The following is a 17,945-nucleotide window of genomic DNA, read 5'->3' on the forward strand; positions in this document are numbered from 1 at the left end:
CCCCGTCTTCAGAAGGTGACCAACCTTTTCTCTCTCCCTACAAACCTCTTTCCCCATGTCCATCTGTCTCTTTTCAATGCCTGCAGTCCTCAGTGGGAGGTCACTTTCTCCAGGGGGTGACACTGCATGCCTGGCTCTGGGCTGAGATGCTTTCCCCGGGGCATCTGTGATCCATGTGCCTGCATCCAGGGACCAGGGCTGTGAGATCCAGAAGCAAATGCTCACTGCTCTGTCTGCCCAGCTTTGCTTCAAACTAGGTGCTGTTTTCCTACCTCTCTCCCTTTCCTCTTCTCTCCCTCCCTCCCTTCTTTTCCTTTTCTCCTTCTCTCCTTCCTCATTCCTGCTTCTTAAAAAGTCAAGCATCAATAAACAATTATTCTCTTTTTTGTTTTGTCCTGATCCGCCTCAACTCTGCAGAATCTGTATGAGAGTGTGAAGCATCGACAGGTTCCAAACCACCCCCCAGGCCCCTGCCCTGACTTGGGCTCACAGACACATTTTCCAAAGGTACCTTTAAAGCATCAGATTCTTTCTTTCCCTCCACTGCTCACAGAGTAAAAGCAGACTCACAGAGTCAGATTTGCTCTCTCCTGGAGAAAACAGAACTCAGCACACTTGCCCCCCTCTACTTTCAGACCTGTAGGTGGATTCCTCTGGCTTCTGCTGTGCTTATTTATGTGTGGAAGGATGGTTTCTTTCAGTCTAAAACCTGAGTGAACATAACCCAGCACTGACTCTAGACATGACGGAGGAAGTAGAGGTGGAATAAAAGGTGAGACAGGGACCAGCAGATGGCATAATAGTTACATTGCTGGACGCCCATGTAGTTGACCATGGTTCAAGTCCCAGACTTAGTGACTTAAAACTCACACCACTAGAGACAAAGTAGAAAGAGAGTATGGGAGGGGAAGAGCATAGGAAAGGAAATTTTGTGTGTGTGTGGGGGAATGGAGAGGTAAGACACTTGTGGGACACAGATAAGGTTTATTATCTGTTGACGAGGCTGTGTATAATAGTCTCGACTGGGCTGGACTGAGGTGTATATCATGCTGTGTAAAGACTCTTCACAATCTAAAAGGTGTATAGTGATGTAATGTATGACTAATAATAAAAAAAGAAAATTAAAAAAAAGAAAAAAAAGTCACACCAGGTCCATGTGCATGCATGCCCCATATCCTGAGAAGGGAATGGAAGAGAAGGGATTATGGCATGGCTATCCCCCCTGGGGAGTGATTTCTTGCTTTCTGTTTCTCTGTCTGTCTCTGTCTCTCTGGTGAGTGCATGCACCCTATAGCAAAAATCTCTTTTAAAAAAATAATAAAAGTCAAAGAGCAAGACAGACAGGCTTACTCCTCACCAGCAGAAGCCATCAGAGTAAAATTGGTGGAGGCAGCTTGCATCTGGAGGGCCTCGGGATTCAGAATATCAGAGAGAGACCCTGGTGGATGGGGGTGGGGAGGAGTGATAGCAAACCACTACATAGCCATCAAGACATCCGTAGGTACCCAGTGAGTAAAATGCTTAGAAACAGTCATGCTGGTCTGAAAACAGGGCATTTTCTGGACTACACATTTCTTTCAATCTAAGATTTCACTCAGGTGAAACTTAACAAAAAGTCCAAGATTGTTTGCTGTCATTTATGTCAAAGATCTACACAAGACAACTTGAAGAGGTCAACATCTCAGAGTAGCTGCTTGCATATGCCAGAACCCCAGTGCACATATTTTCAGTAGAAACTATTCTGGAAACTCTGTGGGCCAGCTGCTCTCTCTCCTTTAGGAATAGATAGTATTAAAAGTTTTACATGAATTTACAAACAGACTAAAATTTCAGTAAGGACCCTGGGCTATGTTTCCAGCTGTAAAAATTTATCGGTGAGGTTTTAGAAACAAAGGTGACTATGCCCCCTCTCCTCTGATAAAAAGTAGTTGGGAAGGATTTCGAATTGATTTAGAAGGGGATTGAAATGATGTGTTCTCTGAGAATGACTTTGTCCACCCAGCCTGAGGGAGATTTGGAAAAGTGGATATGATATTACATTGGAATGACCAGAGATGGTGAAACCCACTAGTGACCCCATGAGGACGTTGTGCCAGTAAGGTGAGTTACAAAAATACTATGTTTTTTTTTTTAAATTATTATTGTTATTGTTATTTTTCACATGAATTTTGCCTAAGACAGAGAGAGAGAAAGAGAGGGAGAGTGAGAAAGCAAGCCACCAGGTCTGGGACTCGACCCATGGTCAGCCATGTGGGAATTCCAGCATCTTAACCACCATGCCACCTGCTGGCCCCAGAAATACCATGGTTTGACATGCCCGACTTCTGCCTTTGTGAGCTGTAATTCAGAAATATGACTTGAGTTGTTTGCAAAGAAGATGGGCACAGTGAAGAACCAAAATGGAGAAAGTTAGGAAAATTGTGAAGGGGCAGATTGTAGCATAAGGAAGACCCTTTTCTTCTTGTGGAAGAGAACTCTTCATAAAGCTAAAGGTGGGTTTCTTGGAGGTCATGACAGATGACATTTAATAGCAAGCTATACAACTGCTCAGATGCTTGGTGGTTAAGGCAGTGCGACCTCACATGGCCAGCCATGTGGTTCAAGTTCCAGACCTGGTGGCTTGAGAAACATGCTGGACATGTGTGTGTGCATACTCGGAATCCAAAAAAGAGGGAGAAACGAAGAACAAGAGATCCATTCTCCATGCAAGGTGCTTTCTTTTCTCCCTCTTTGTTTCTGGTGCGTGCATGCATGCATTAAAAACAAGAATAAACGGCAAGCCATGACATAGTGGTAATGCAGAGAAATTGGAAACCTCATGCACTGTTGGTAGAAATGTAAAATGGTCTAGCTGTGTGGAAAACAGTAAAGAGGTTCCTCAGAAAATTAAAAATTAAATTCACAATAATGTAGCAATTGTACTTCTGAGTATACGTCTCAAAGAACTGAAGGCAGAGTTTTAAAGTAATATTTGCACACCCATTTTCATAGCATTACTCAAAATAGCCCAGATATAGAAGCAAACCAAATGTCCATCAACAGATGAACAGATCAACAAAATGGGGTCTCTCTATACAATGGGGTATTATTTTCCTTAAATAGGAAGGAAATTCTGACATATTACAACATGGATGATCCCTGAAGACATTACATTAGGTGAAATAAGCCATTCACAAAAGAGATAGACAGTCTGAAATTCCATTCATGTGTGACTCTTAGGATAGATTCAGAGACTGAAGGTAGAATGCCAGTTAACAGGGACTTGGGGCAAGAGGAGAGTGGGGAGTGTGGAGTTAGTGTTTAATGGGTAGAGAGTTTTAATTTTACAAGATGAACAAGTCCTGGAGATGAATGGCAGGAATAGTTTCTCTCAATGTGAATGTACTATAAAGGCACCCTTTTAAACATTTTTAAAGTGTATTATTCAATGCCACTGAATGGAACACTCAAACCTACTTAGAAGGCTACATTCCACATTGTGTGTTTTACAACAATCTTTTAATAAAAGGAAGTATGACAGACTAGGAGGCTACAATTACACTGAAACAGATGTTTAACGACAATGCGGGGCTGGTCTCACAGTGAAGCAGTTGAACACTCAGCATGGGGAGCTGGATCTCATGGGGCTGACTGTGGTTCAAGTACTGGCTCTGGCAGCTTCAAACACATGCTGGACACTTGTCATACATGCCCCAAATCCTGAAGGCCTGAAGGGATGAAGAAATGCAGGGGAAAAGGATTGTTGTATAGCCAGCACTTTGCTGGTGCCTTTTTTCTCTTTCTCTGGTAAGCACACATGTCAGCTGGCAAAATTTATGTATGTGTAGGTATGTGTGTTATATACAATTTTACTGGTGCACCAGGAAAATACCTGCCACACCTGAGCCTCCTGGCTATCCTGGGAAAACATCGGGAAGGCTGTTGCAGTTACTGAAATTACCAGTGAAGACACAGAGACTGTGCACTGGGGAAGATTATTAAACTAATTATTATTGAGATTATTAAATTATATATACATATATATGTATATGTATATATAATATATGTATGTGTATGTATATGTGTGTGTGTGTGTGTGTGTGTGTGTGTGTGTGTGTGTGTGTGTGTATGTATATATAATTTAAACAATGAGGAGGAAAGAGATAATGAGACAATGGCATGACTTAGAACCATGAGAAAGGCAAGTATCTTTGCTCCAGTGAGGATGAGGACCATGCTCCGGCTGCATGCTGCTCAGACCCGCAGCGTCCTTCACTGGTGCACCAGTAAAATACCTGCCACACCCGAGCCTCCTGGCTATCCTGGGAAAACAGAGGGAAGGTTGTTGCAGTTGCTGAAATTACCAGTGAAGACACAGAGACTGTGCACTGGGGAAGATGGGTTGGGCTGAGCCACAGGACAGATGACACGATGCCACACAAAGGGCAAGAGCCAGGATCAAGTACTGAGCTCCACATATCATACTTGGCCTCGAGGACAGTTTTGCTTTTCATACAGTGAACTTTCATAGCTACTAATCTCAAATGCTTGCACACTCTAGGCAAATGGCCACATTGTGAACCCCAATATGGGAGGATTAAAAAACAAAAACACCCCTCAATTGACACCAAAAATACATCAGGCCATGGAAACATTGATATTCAGGTACAGAAGTGAACAAAATGATCATTTATGGATTTTTGTAGGTGACAAGGAAGATATTTTAATGGGGAAAAGGGAAGTAGGTCAAAGGCACCTTGGAACTAGCACTTGATAAGTTCTTTTCGGATTGCCTGGAGAGGAACTAGAGTTGAGAAATTTGTACCCAGAAACACTTGCAGGCTTGGGAGCCGGTATTTTTGTGGCTCAGAGTTCCTCTGGTTGGAACTCAGGCCCTTCGTGTGGGGAGGAGAAACAAGATAGAAAAAACTCTGCTGGAATCCAGGGGGCTGAGAAGGCAGCAGGGGCCAGAGGTCTGTCTTGGTGGCAGTGGGATCTGCCAGACATGGCATCTGCTTCCCTGCTCTGTGTTGAGACTTGACTCTCAGCTACAGGAGGGAGCCCCGGTAGCTGTCGATGGAGCATATGCACCTACAAGGGGGACACTGATCAAACCCTTCTGAGGGCTCAAGGGTGATAGGAACTGACAGAATCATCCAGCACTATTCCTGGGACTTTGCAGGCCTTCTAAACTATAGTCATTATTGCATTTTTATTTATCAAATGGGAAAAGATCAGAGAATCTTGAAATCTATCTTTCTAATTATATTTAAGGGATTTAAAAACTGTAAAGATTATTTCATTCAATGTGTAGATTTAGCAACATACGAACATATTTTAACACATAGAACACTAAAGTCTGAATAAGATGGGTTAATTCAGCTCACAAGAATAATTCAACTAGAGGGCCTGCCCTGTATCCTGCCTGGACCCCAAATGGCTGGCTGTAGTTTGAGTCCCAGCCTCAGTGGCTTGAGAAACACAATGTGTGTGTGTGTGTGTGTGTGTGTGTGTGTGTGTGTGTGTGCATGTGTGTGTGTCCCAAATCCCAAAAGAATTAAGAAACAGAAGAGAAGAGATTGCAGCATGACCAGGCTCTATTGGCAGATGTGTTCTCTCTCTGTCTCTACGTCTCTCTATCTGGTGAATACATGTGTTTTCTGGAAATCTAGAAAGAAAGAAAGGGAGGGAGGGAGGGAGGAAGGGAAGAAAGGAGGAAGGAAGGAAGGAAGAAAAGAGAAAGAAAGACTGGCCCAACTGTGCTCTCTGCAATCTATGAAATGTCATTCTGAGAATAAAAACTAAATGTGGGGGTCCTATTTGACATAGTGAGAAACTGGTGAATCTCAGAGTGCTGTGGCACAGGTCGACAATGCGTAAGTGGCTCAAGGAGTACCAGACAAATCATTTGGCTGCAGCAAGGAGACTGTGGGCCTGAGCCATCTCTTGTGGTTCTGGAATAGCAATAGTTTTAACATGAGTTTCTAGTGCTTTTGATCAGATTCTGAAAATAATAAATTTTATGGGTAAATGAGCAAGTCTGATTACTTAGACTGGTCAATAAGAACTTGTAATTTCATGCATGCTTTCAAACCAAGAGCTGTTTTTCACCTGCAGCCCTGGATGTTCACTGTTGGCACAATTCCCTGCCATCAGCCAGAACACTCAGAGCAGCCAAAGCTATTCTTCCCAGGCTCCTGAGCCACGAGAAACTAACACTGAATTTTACTACTAAAGTTCAAAGAAAGAAATGGCTCATATATATATTTTTCCCCAACCAGCCCCCTCTCTCCTCCTATTATTCACCCCCAATTACCCACCTCCTTCTATATTGTCTCTACTATCTACAGTTGCCTATCTTGCCACTATACTTTCCAATCTTTCAGTTTCTGCCGTAGAGTGCAGACATTTGGTATATATTAAGTGGGGACATACAATGCCTGTCTTTCATAGTCTGGCTTCGGATGAAAAGTTATCTGTTGATGATGACGTTTATGTACATGGCAATGTCTCTGACTTGACTAATATGCACTGTATTCATGCTGGGAAAACCATGTTGTACACTATAAAGATGAACAGTGATTAAATGCACAGGGCCAGCAGGTGGCATGGTGGTTAAGGTGCTGAATTCCCACATGGTCCAATGTGGTTCAAGTCCTAGACCTGGTGGCTTAGAAAATGACAAAAAATAGATAGATAAATAAATAAATAAATGTAAAAAAAAGTGCAAATAAAAAAGGTTATACCCAGCAAGTATATATAAAATAAAATGTTCAACTATTTTAGAACAAAAAGAAATATCTTAAAAATAAGCAAATCTCATTTCAATTGGGCTTTTAATTTCATTTTTGTATATGAGAAGAAGAATTAAGTGTGAAAGATAAAGAGTCAACTTTTAAAGTTCTAGCCACCAAATTGAAGTATCACAAGAACCTTGAAGAGTCTCTGATTCTGCCATCCTCTATCACTTGAAACGACTCTCCTCCTTCCTGAACTGTTAGTTTGTGTTTGCCAGGGGTTCAATACTAAATCGCTGGATGTTGGTTTTTGGGTGTGTTATGGCCATTATTTACCTACTATAAAGTTTGTAGGATTCTTTTAAGTAACTATATAATTTTTCAGAATTAAAAACTGAGTTAAACCTGAAGTCATGTTACAGAAATCAACAAGAGGAATGACTTAGAATTTTAAATTTCAGGGCCAGCAGGTGGTACTTTAACCAGATGCTGGACTCCCATGTGGCCAATTGCAGTGACTTGAAACTCACACCTGGTGAGTGTGTGTGTGCCCCCAAAATCCCAAGAGAAGAATGAAGGAGAAGGACCTGTGGCATGGCCATTCTCCCAGGGAGTGATTTCTTGCTTTCTGTCTCTCTGTCTCTGTCTGTCTCTCCAGTGAGTGCATGTGTCCCATAGCAAAAATCTCTCTCAAAAATAAATAAATAAATAAATGAACTTTAAATTTCAAAGTCATAAAAATAAATACTCCTCTCTTAAACAGCCAGCTGGTTTGCTTTAGCATTATTTATAATGATGAATTTTTTCAGATAGGAAAAAAGTGAGAACATGTCATTTTTACTTTATTATTATAGATTCCACCTTGGGTTCACCAAAGCATGGTGTGAAGGGTACTGGTATAGGTTTACATTTCCTCAAAATAATGAAGATGAAACCAGAAAACCTCTGAAGGTTCCATAAAAGCATCTGAAGAGGTATGATATCCATTACATTGAAATGTGTGTTGAACGCAAATAAAAACCATTAGCAAGAAATGCTCACACCTACAGGGAAATCACTTTGCACCTGTGTTTAAAACCTTTCTGGTGTTAAATCAGATTTCAAAAGTTGTATTTTGGTAAACTAGGTTCTATTACCTAAAAGGGTAGGTGGTATCATTAAAAACAAAAGTCTAGAGACTGAGGTTGGAGGAGTAAAGAGGAAAATGAAGCACCTGGTGGGGAGTACCTGCGCTGAGGGAAGCTCCCTGCTATGGGGAGAAAGGTAAGTGAAATATCCCCAGCACTCCCCATTCCCACAGTGGACCCAAGTAGTCCTGCACACAGGAAAACCTCGTGGTTCCCAGAGATCTGGAGTGTATAGAGTTGCCCAGAGTCCATGTGAGGCTACCAACTCAGAGAAGAAACACTGTGGCTGCTGGGTGCTGCCCCCAACCTTTCGAAGCAAGTTCCTACAGCACAGTGCTGCCTGGGAGCAGAGCCTCAGCTCATGCACACCCAGCCTAGGGGCTCAGTGCGCCTTGCATGGGCACGTCCCTCAGGCACTGCTGTTTCCCCAGGTCACCCACACCAAGAGTGGCAGAGCCAGACCAAGGACTGAGCCCAGCAGTGCAGCAGTGACCCAAGTGTCTGGAGCACCCTGAACTTCTGGGAATCCCACGCAACAGTGGGAGGATGGCCCTGAGACCTGGCGTGATTCAGAGACAGAGTTTTTGATCATTCCCCACCAGAGTTTGAAAACTCGAGATACCCACTCCCCAGAGACAGAGTCTGAGTCCTCCTCTGAGACCAAAGACTGCCGACACCCCACCCCTTTACACCGCCATCTGCAGCTCCACCTGCCCAGTGGGTGTGGGTGTGACTTCTGCGTGCTGAGTTTCTGCCAGGAACCAGAGCGGTGGGACCAAGCGGCCCCACGCTTGTTAGGGCTCTGTGACCTCTGTCACTTCCTGCAGCTTCTGCACACTGTGAACACCCCGTCCAGGGCCCTGAGACACCAGACTAAATGCACTACCTCTGTGGAACCCCATGGCCTCAACCCCTCATCCAGTGTGGCTTCCACATGAATTGCACACTTCAACTTTGTTCGAGGTGACCACTTGGAAGCAAATGTTACAACCAACCCAACCACCTCAATTCAAAGGGCCTCTGTGTGCCTCACGGAGGGCCCCTCCCCGCAGTCAGGATGTCTTGGGGCCTGATTAAAACACAGTATTCTGTGGTGACCACGCAAAGCTCTGGAGGCCACAGTGTCTAGAGAAATCAGTCCTGTCTTAGGAAAAAGCCTGACATACTTCTCTGGTTGACATCAAGTGCCACAGCACGCTTTCAACTCTCCTTCCTAGATATTCTGGGGTACAACTTGGAGGATTCATGAAAAGCCACTGTGGTCTCAACCTTTCCCTGGTCTCATTTTATTGAAAAAACATCCTGGGTCAAAGGAAGTCAGCCCATGTTAAGTCAGTCAGAAGCTGAGATGACCAACTTATCAGACGTTCTTTACTCAGAGAATGAGTAAACGTAAAAATGATATAGAGTTATAAATGTCAAACATACTAATCTTATATGGTTCACAGGTCTTAAATCAGTCAGAGCTAATTCCAGGTAGGAGCTTCACCTGTGCTCACGGTCTTGCATACATGATGCTAGGCTATGTTTTCCTGGCAGGGGAATTTCTGCTACCGCATGGCTTGGACACTGTACCCGAGGGAGAAAGCATAGAGAGATTCCCAACCTGGCTCACACAGCTGGCCTGACTCAGGGTGCTGACGGCCCGCATGTAGCTCTGGTTCCTGGAGCGGAACTTCGGGGAGTTGTAGTTGGCAGAGGGGTCCAGGCTGTGACCCACAGACACGTCACTTGCAGCTTGCAGGTAGCTCTGGCTATAAGAAAAGAGAAACAGGGAAAGATGTTCCATGAACATCCGCCAAAGGGAGAGTCATGAGAATGATTCTTCGAACCTCCACTAAGAGGCTGTTAGAAAATGCCCAGCTGAATGTTTGTCTTTTGATGGGTAACTTCGCCGTCTATAAATATTCTGAGGTTCACATTTACGTATGTGGATTTCATCAGAAGTAATGGGAGAGGCTATTTACAAAATTGCTTTGAAACCTGACTTTATAAGGCCAGGTAGTGAAATTAGGTTCATCCCACATTTTAGAAGGTGCTGAGAGTACTAGTGACTCATACCACATAATAGAGAACCCTGCTCCTGAATCTCAGCCAGGAAACCCCGACAGATTTGTAAAAATCATGCAAACTTTACATACTCAGAGAAATAAAAGAAAAAAATAAAGGGCTTGCTTTCAGTTCTAACTTATGTAAAGTTGTCCAGATTATGCAGTATAGGCAAAAGAGTAGGCTGACAAATCTACTTTATTACCATGATGATCATTTTCTTCCAAACGCCCTTAAAAATTCATGTTCTCTGGTCTTCCTTCTTGCTATTTTGTAAAATGTTAAAAGCATGGGAAAGCCTTGAGAATGTTTGTCGGATAGAAGGTCAACTTAGCTTAGATTTTGGGCTAATTGAACCTTTCCAAGTTTTGTTGACAATCTTTCTACAATGCAATAAGAACTCATTTTATTTTATCAAAAACTAAAGTAATAAAAATGTAAATTATTAACGACTCTTTTGATCTATCTTGTATCTTAATAGAAACATTGCATAGATCTGTGCATGAAAATGTATATAAATATTTGGTGGGTGAGTCTGACTCCATAGGCTCCTGTATGTTCTTTTCTTCTTAAATGCCTGGTGTGACTTGTTTTCTCTGTGATTTGCTGATCTTTTAAAAAATATGTCAGTAGAGGCCAGAAGATGGTGTAGTATGGTTAAAGCACTGGACTTTCACATGGCCTACTGTGGTTCAAGTCCTAGACCTGGTGGCTTGAAAATCACACTGAGCGAATATGCATACATGCCCAAAATCACGAGATGAGAAAAAACTGGAACTCATTCTAAGTTCCGATTAATGAAGCCCATTGATTAAAAGTCATTCTTCCTGCTAAAAGTAATTTTTGCCTTATAAGAAGGTGTTAAAAATACACTCCAACTCCTAGCTCCATTCCTTTCCACTCAAAACAGACTGAGAGAGACACAGAGAGAGTGAGCAAGTCAATGGGAGGAAATTAGTTTTAAGCAGATTCTAATTTTAGTGTGCAAGAAACATGATAATGCCTTCATGCCAATGATTGGCTCGTTGGAAAAGTCATGACGTATTTTTTCTAAGCAAAAATGCATCATGACTTTTCCAATGACCCATTATCACCTACTCCCACCGCATCAGTTTTGGGGACCGTCATTGGCACCAGCAGAGGGCACTGTCCCTTTCTCTTCTCCATGGACCTTCCACTTGAACAACCAGTGAGTAGAACAGGTGAATGGGACAGAGCCCCCCCTCCACTGACACACACCTTCCCAGACTACCTAGTTGTTCTCACCCTGAACTTGACCAGATTCAACAGAGCAGCAAACTGTCAACAGTGTCTTGAGACTTATTTTGCGTTGGGGCTCATGTTGGCTTTGATAAGTGGACTCACCCATAACCCTGTAAGTGACCCTGGCTTGCTTTTGTGTGCATGTTTAATACAATGTCATGTGCAAGGACAGTGCCTGGAGCTATGGGGCAGGAGCAGCATGGACTCCGAGGGATGCCTGAGCCCTGACTTGGGCTCCTAACTCAACCCTGCAAAAATGTAAACTTTCTGCATTTCCCCTTTCCTTCTCTTTTTCACTGCAATCACTGGTTTCTACCTGGCATTTCTACCCATTAGCACTAGTATCTTTTCTTCCAATATAATCATTTTCTTTTTTGATTAGTACCATCATTCCATCATTTTAACTTTCTCAACTAAAGTTCTTTCTACCTGGAGAAAATAGGATAGAAGGACTCACATCCTCTTTATCTCAGTATCCGTGAATTCTAGCAAGGGCCTGATGCCATGAACGAAGGGGTGGCCTTAAAACTCAGCCCAGGACCCTTTTGGCAGCTGCTGCATGGCGCTCAATCATGGATCAATGTGTTTTGTAACTTTGTGTTTCAAATAGGCATTCTAACTTTCAGTGATTCTCTTTATTCCAAAATGGGTTATGCCACTTAAGAAAAAACATGGCTAATAGAGGAAGCGGTATTTTTTTTTCTTTTAAATATAGACTCATGGTGTTAACACGTGTCATATCTTAATATTATACCAGATACTCTAGTGGGTATTTTACATTGTCTGAAATCATTTAATCTTCATGTGACTCCCATAGATAGATATCAATAACTCTTATTGTGCAAGTGTATTGTACAGCTGGACTTTACAAAAAAGAGTGAAGAACAATTATGAACACACACACGCATATACACCACCCCAAAAAGACTGAGGCATGTCAAGTCATATGTACAGATCACGCAGAGCCAAGGACACAACTAGATTCTGAACCCCAGCAGCTGGGCTCCAGAATTCATGCTATATATTTTTCATTTTTTTAGAGGTTTTTGCCTTAGGGCACAGGGGGAGAGAGAGAGAGGGAGGAAGAAATGAGAGGGAATCATCCCCCAGAGGGGATGGCAATGCCACATTCCCTTTTTCATTGTCCTCCCAGGATCTTGGGCACACATGCACACATGCCTGGCATGAGTTTCAAGCCACCAGGTTTGGCACTCAAATCGCAGTTGACCATGTGGAAGTCCAGTGATGTAACTGCTATGCCATCTGGTGGCTTCCAGAATTCATGCTTTTAATCCCAAGATAACAGCTGCTAAATCACAGAACCAGCGCCCAAAGCTCCCAATTCTCTATTATCATACATTTTAAAGTAGTTAAAACACAACCCTTGGTCTCATTTGGCTTACTAGAGGATGTTTTCTTAATCGAAAATTATTGTAATGGGTCAGCATTCTATAATAGGAGTGACCAAGAAGGTCCACTCTCCTTATACATCACAGATCTGAAGAGTGAAAATCAAGAACTAAGACGGGGAGATACATTGATATGGTACAAGTCAGTTTTCTCTTTGCTACATAAAACCCATCCCCCAGGCCCCCTAGACACCTAGCACTCCACGGCATCCCACTTACTCATGCTTTAGAAATCCTTCCTTGGCAATCCCACGCCATTTTGAAGTTGCCTTTAAGCCCTTTTGGTGATTCCCTCAAAGAGAGAGTCCTGCTTCAGCATTCCTGGTCTCGGAGACTGAAAAAAATACTTTCTTATGTCGATGGCAGCTCAAAAACTTTAGAAAGGAAATCATAAAAAGTTTTCTAGAATAACATTAAAATATATATATATATTTTTTTTGGAGAGATTTTCACTGTAGGGCGCATGCGCTCGCCAGACAGACAGAGAGAGACATAGAGACAGAAAGCGAGAAATCACCCCCCAGGGGGGATGGTCACGCCGCAATCCCTTCTCCTCCATTCTCCTCTCGGGGTCTTGGGCACGCACGCACACGCGCCCGGCGTGAGTTTTAAGCCACCAGGTCCAGGACACGAACCGCGGTCGACTACGTGGGAGTCCAGTGACATAGCCATTACGCTAACTGCTGGTTCCCAACATGAAAATATTTTTGTTCTATTTTTTGTCTTCCAAGTATTGCTCACATTCGGTTGTCAGAGATGCAACATAGAAACCTATTTCGAAATGCTGTTAAGCATGAACGAGTAACCCTATGAGAGGGTTTAAGTGACTTGCTGGTATTCTACATTTTTCTTTCCATTTGTGAATTGTCCTAGAGTTCTTTGTGGAATTGTGTGCTCAGGAATCTCTTCTGTGACTTCGATGACTACAAAAACAAATTTACATAACAAAATACATGCCTAAGCAAACATTTGAATTCACCTATTTAAATAGATCTATGTAAATATATGTGAAAATATAGATGTAATAAATTCTTCCCTTTGTCTTTATCACCTTAGAAATGTAACAAAGAAGATTCTAGGCAAGTCATATTAAGGAGAATATAAGAAAACTTTTTATTATATTAAATGTGTTTACTTCTAATACAGAGCACATTTTTGTTTTTTGTATTTATTTATTTATTTAATTTTTGCTAGTGGGTGCATGTGCTCATCAGAGAGAGAATGAGAGCGAGAGAGAGAGAGAGCGAGCGAGAGAGAGAGAGCACCCTTGATGAGGAATGGTTGTGCTGCAATCTCTTCTCTTTTTTTTTTCTCTTGTTCTTTTTAATTAATTAACTAATTAACATTCATTTCCTGAGCATTGTCACAGCATACAAAATGTGACTTCCGGGAACCAGCAGTTAGCGTAATGGCTATGTCGCTGGACTCCCACGTAGTCGACCGCGGTTCGTGTCCCGGACCCGGTGGCTTAAAACTCACGCTGGGCGCATGTGCGTGCGTGCCCAAGACCCCGAGAAGAGAATGGAGGAGAAGGGATTGCGGCGTGGCCATCCCCCCTGGGGGGTGATTTCTCGCTTTCTGTCTCTATGTCCCTCTCTGTCTGTCTGGCGAGTGCACGTGCCCTACAGTGAAAATATCTCCAAAAAAAAAAAAAAATGTGACTTCCCTCTCCCTCCTTTAGGATTTTGGGCACACACACTGATGGTTCAGTTTGGTTTTTAAGCCTCTGAATCTGGGATTCATACCGTGAGGTCCCCCATTTGGGATATGGCTGCCTTGACCATTGGGCCACAAAACCAGCCCACATCTTTTCATTTTTATAAATGGAAATCAAAAGGAATAACACCCATAGAAAAAACTCTACATTTCCTCTACGGCTTTAAATAGGACATGCTAAATAACATTAGTGCTAGATGTATTTGTGTATTTGTGTGTGTTTGTGTGTGCGTGTTTGTAATATTCCTCTGACAAAATGAGAATTATTCTATCTTTCAGTACATGACCTTGTACTTAATGATCTGATTTTAGGAAATGGCTGTTTCCACACTCAGTGAAGTGCCGCTCTCAGTGCAGGTGATGAAGGCGTGCTCGTTCCCTGGTTACAAGCTTTGAGGGGGAAAGGACATTAACCATCGGTGCAGACATCCCTGGCTGCCCCCACTGTGTTCCCCAGTGCATCTCGTGGTCTTCCACCATGAAGCTCAGAAAGCCACATCACTGCTCTGCCACCTTCCCTGGTGCTGGTGGTGCCCTCGTGAAGAGGCCTCACACTTCAAATGAGTCTACGGTGAGCTCGATGGTCGCCTCCTGAAATGAGAGACCTTCCTCCATGCTGGTGGGTGACAGCCCTTCCCTGAAAGCAGGTATTTGGAGCTGCAGCAGCTCACCTGCTAGTGTGGCCAAAGTGCCGGGATGCTGACTCTCATCCTGATGGACTGACCTCTGAGTCAGACAGAGCAGCCTTCCTCTGGGTCTCCCATTTGCTCTAAGTGCCCTTTGATGTCAACCAGTGCTAGGCAGGTTTCAATGACATGTGCCGAAAGCTTCTTTCTTTTATAAATTATTAAATTAATTAACTAATTAATTAATTTGATAAGAGAGGGACAGAACAAGAGAGCGCGAGAGAGGAAATTGAGAAAGCAAACCACCAGGTCCAGGACTTGAACCGTGGTCGGCCATGTGGGAGTCTATCATCTCTAACCACCACACTACCTGCCTGCCCCAGAGCCAAAAGCTTCTTAAATGAAACACAACGCAAAGGCAATAGAATAAGGGGCACCAGCCTCGGTTAGTTTGGGCACCAGGAAGTGCTAAGAAGACCTTTCAGAAATATAGTGGTAGCAGCCATCATGCAGTTCACAGAATGTACCAGCAATTTTGCTACTTTATCAAGCACTTTGACATTATAGTGTCAAACTACACCATCAATGATGTAGCTTGGGCTGCTACACCAAGAATACCACAAGCTGGGGTCTTAAGGAGTGCACATTTATTTCTCATAGTTCTGGGAGCTAGGAAATCCCAGAGGGAAGTGCCCAAAGCTCTAGTGCCTGCAGAGGGCCTGCTTCCTAGTTCTAGATGGCTCTTCTCGCTGTGTTCTCACATGGTGGAAGGGGCTAGGGAGCTCTTTGGGCTCTCATCTGTAAGGGCACTGAATCCCATTCCTGAGGGCTCTATCTTAATAACTGAAACACTTCTCAGGAACTCCACCTCTTAATACCATTGCCTTGGGGGTAAGGGTCAAAATAAGAATTTTGGGGGCACACAAACATGCAGTCTATCACAGACATGTGCATGGAATTTTTCCCCACATAAGGGAACAGATCTCATATGACTTAGGTCATTTGCTCCAATTCCCCCTGCTGTGATGCTGTAGAGCAGACATCTGATGCCTGGGGTCTGGAGGTTCTCTGCCCACCCCATCTTCTGAGGACAGTGTGATAGTGATGTGTACTATGTCCTGGGCCTTCTGCATGGAGATCATATGACACACATCCTGAAAATGACATGAGAGAAGTTGGCTCATGGGGAATTGAGGGTAAACCTCACTGTGTACAACTTGGACCTTTCCCCACCTTCTCTCCAGGCTTTAAAGGTAAAGCAAGATAAAATAAATAAAGCTTAGGGCCAGTTCTCAGCGTGGTAGTTAAGGAGGCTGGATCCCACATGGCCAATTGTGTGGTTCAAATCTTGCACGTGGTAGCTTAAAAAACATATTGAGTATGCGTCTATGTGCCCAGAATACTGAAAGAGTCAGAAATGAGGGAAAAAAAAAGATTACAGCATAAGCATCCCCCGCGGGAGGGGGTGGTGCTTTCTTACTCTTTCTCTCTTCCTGCTTCCTGTCTCTCTGGTAAGCATATCTACCCTCTAGCAAAACAAAGGAACAAACAAACAAAAATAAGGCTTAAAGTTACAGTTCTTTCATCTTACTTTGATGATAGGAAGGATCTTGGAACAATCATCTCATTGTGTAGACTTGGCGGTGACTTTGCTGAGGTCAATAACGTCTTAGTAGATTGACTTCTGGAGAACAGATCTACGTCTCCTGAAGTTTGACTCAGTGAGTTTTCTACCAACTGACTGGTTCCTCCTCACTCCCTGGACCTTCCCTTTGTCCCTCTTGTTACCACTTGTATCTACTACTCTGGTCTCTTCCTCTGCTCCCTGTGTATTGTTATTTTATTGCATTGCAATTCCTCTGTGGAAAGACATTTGTACTCTGCCATTAAATTTGGCATAATTCTAAAAAATTAAAAAATGTTTTAAATTGTAAATTTTTGTAGCAGGCTAGGAATAGGGATAGGTCCTAGACAATAAAAAGATGAATGAGGGGCCAGCAGATGGCATAATGGTTATATTGCTGGAGTCCCACAGTTCGAGTCCCGGGCCCTGGTGACTTAAAACTCCCGGCCCAAGTGCATGTCCAAAATCCTGAGAGAACAGAGAAGGGACTGTGGCATAGCCATCTCTCCTGGGGGGTGATTTCTCACTTTCTGTCTCTCCGGTGAGCACATGCCCTACAGCAAAAACCTCTCTCTAAAAAAACAAACAAACAAACAAAAAACAAACAAAAGATGGGTGAGGTATCAATCAGTGGGTTGGTGGTTAAGACAACTTAATTCCACATGACTGACTCTGTGGTTTAACTCCTGGCACTGGCCCTGGGGTGGGGGGTGGGGATTTGAAAAACATGCCAGCTAATGTATGTCCATGCCCAGAAGCCTGAGAAAAGAATGGAGGAGAAGGGACTGTGGTATGGTCATTCCTCTTAAAGGGCGATTTCTTGCTTTCTCTCTCTGGAAAGTACATATGCACTATAGCAAAAAAAAAAAAAAAAAAAAAAAAAAAAAAAAAAAAAAAGGAAGGAAAATGAATAATCAGAGTTGCCATATAAAAATCACAGGATGCTGGGAACCAGCAGTTAGCATAATGGCTATGTCGCTGAACTCCCACGTAGTTGACCGTAGTTCGCATCCCGGACCCGATGGCTTGAAACTCACGCCGGGCACATGTGTGTGTGTGCCCAAGATCCCAAGAGGAGACTGGAGGAGAAGGGGTTGCCGAGTGGCCATCCCCTCTGGGGGGTGATTTCTCGCTTTCTGTCTCTATGTCTCTCTCTGTCTGTCTAGCGAGCGTACACGCCCTATAGCAAAAACCTCTCAAAAAAAAAAAAAAATCACAGGATGCCAAGATACATTTAAATTTCAAGATGAATGAATACTTTTAAGTATCAGTATATTCCAAATATTGTCCCAGTTATGTCCCAAATGGGACATACTGTTAGAAAAAAGCATTTTTGATCTGAAATTTAAATTTAATTGGGCATCCTGTGATTTTATTTGTTAAATGGGACATCACTTATGAACAAGGCATGTTCT

The 17,945-nt window shown here is 43.1% G+C and overlaps 1 protein-coding gene across 2 annotated transcripts in view; it reads right to left on the reverse strand.

Annotated features, from left to right (window-relative positions):
• The window catches only part of DLGAP2 (DLG associated protein 2), a 498,047-nt gene that overhangs the window by 75,031 nt on the left and 405,071 nt on the right, over positions 1-17,945 (reverse strand). For both annotated transcript variants that reach the window (XM_006163214.2, XM_027766226.1), the window contains one exon: positions 9,450-9,597. In XM_006163214.2, the coding sequence (XP_006163276.1) occupies positions 9,450-9,597 (148 nt within the window). The remainder of the gene's footprint in view (positions 1-9,449; positions 9,598-17,945) is intronic.

Source organism: Tupaia chinensis, unplaced genomic scaffold (assembly GCF_000334495.1).
Source record: "Tupaia chinensis unplaced genomic scaffold, TupChi_1.0 Scaffold141517_1, whole genome shotgun sequence".
NCBI lineage: Eukaryota > Metazoa > Chordata > Mammalia > Scandentia > Tupaiidae > Tupaia > Tupaia belangeri.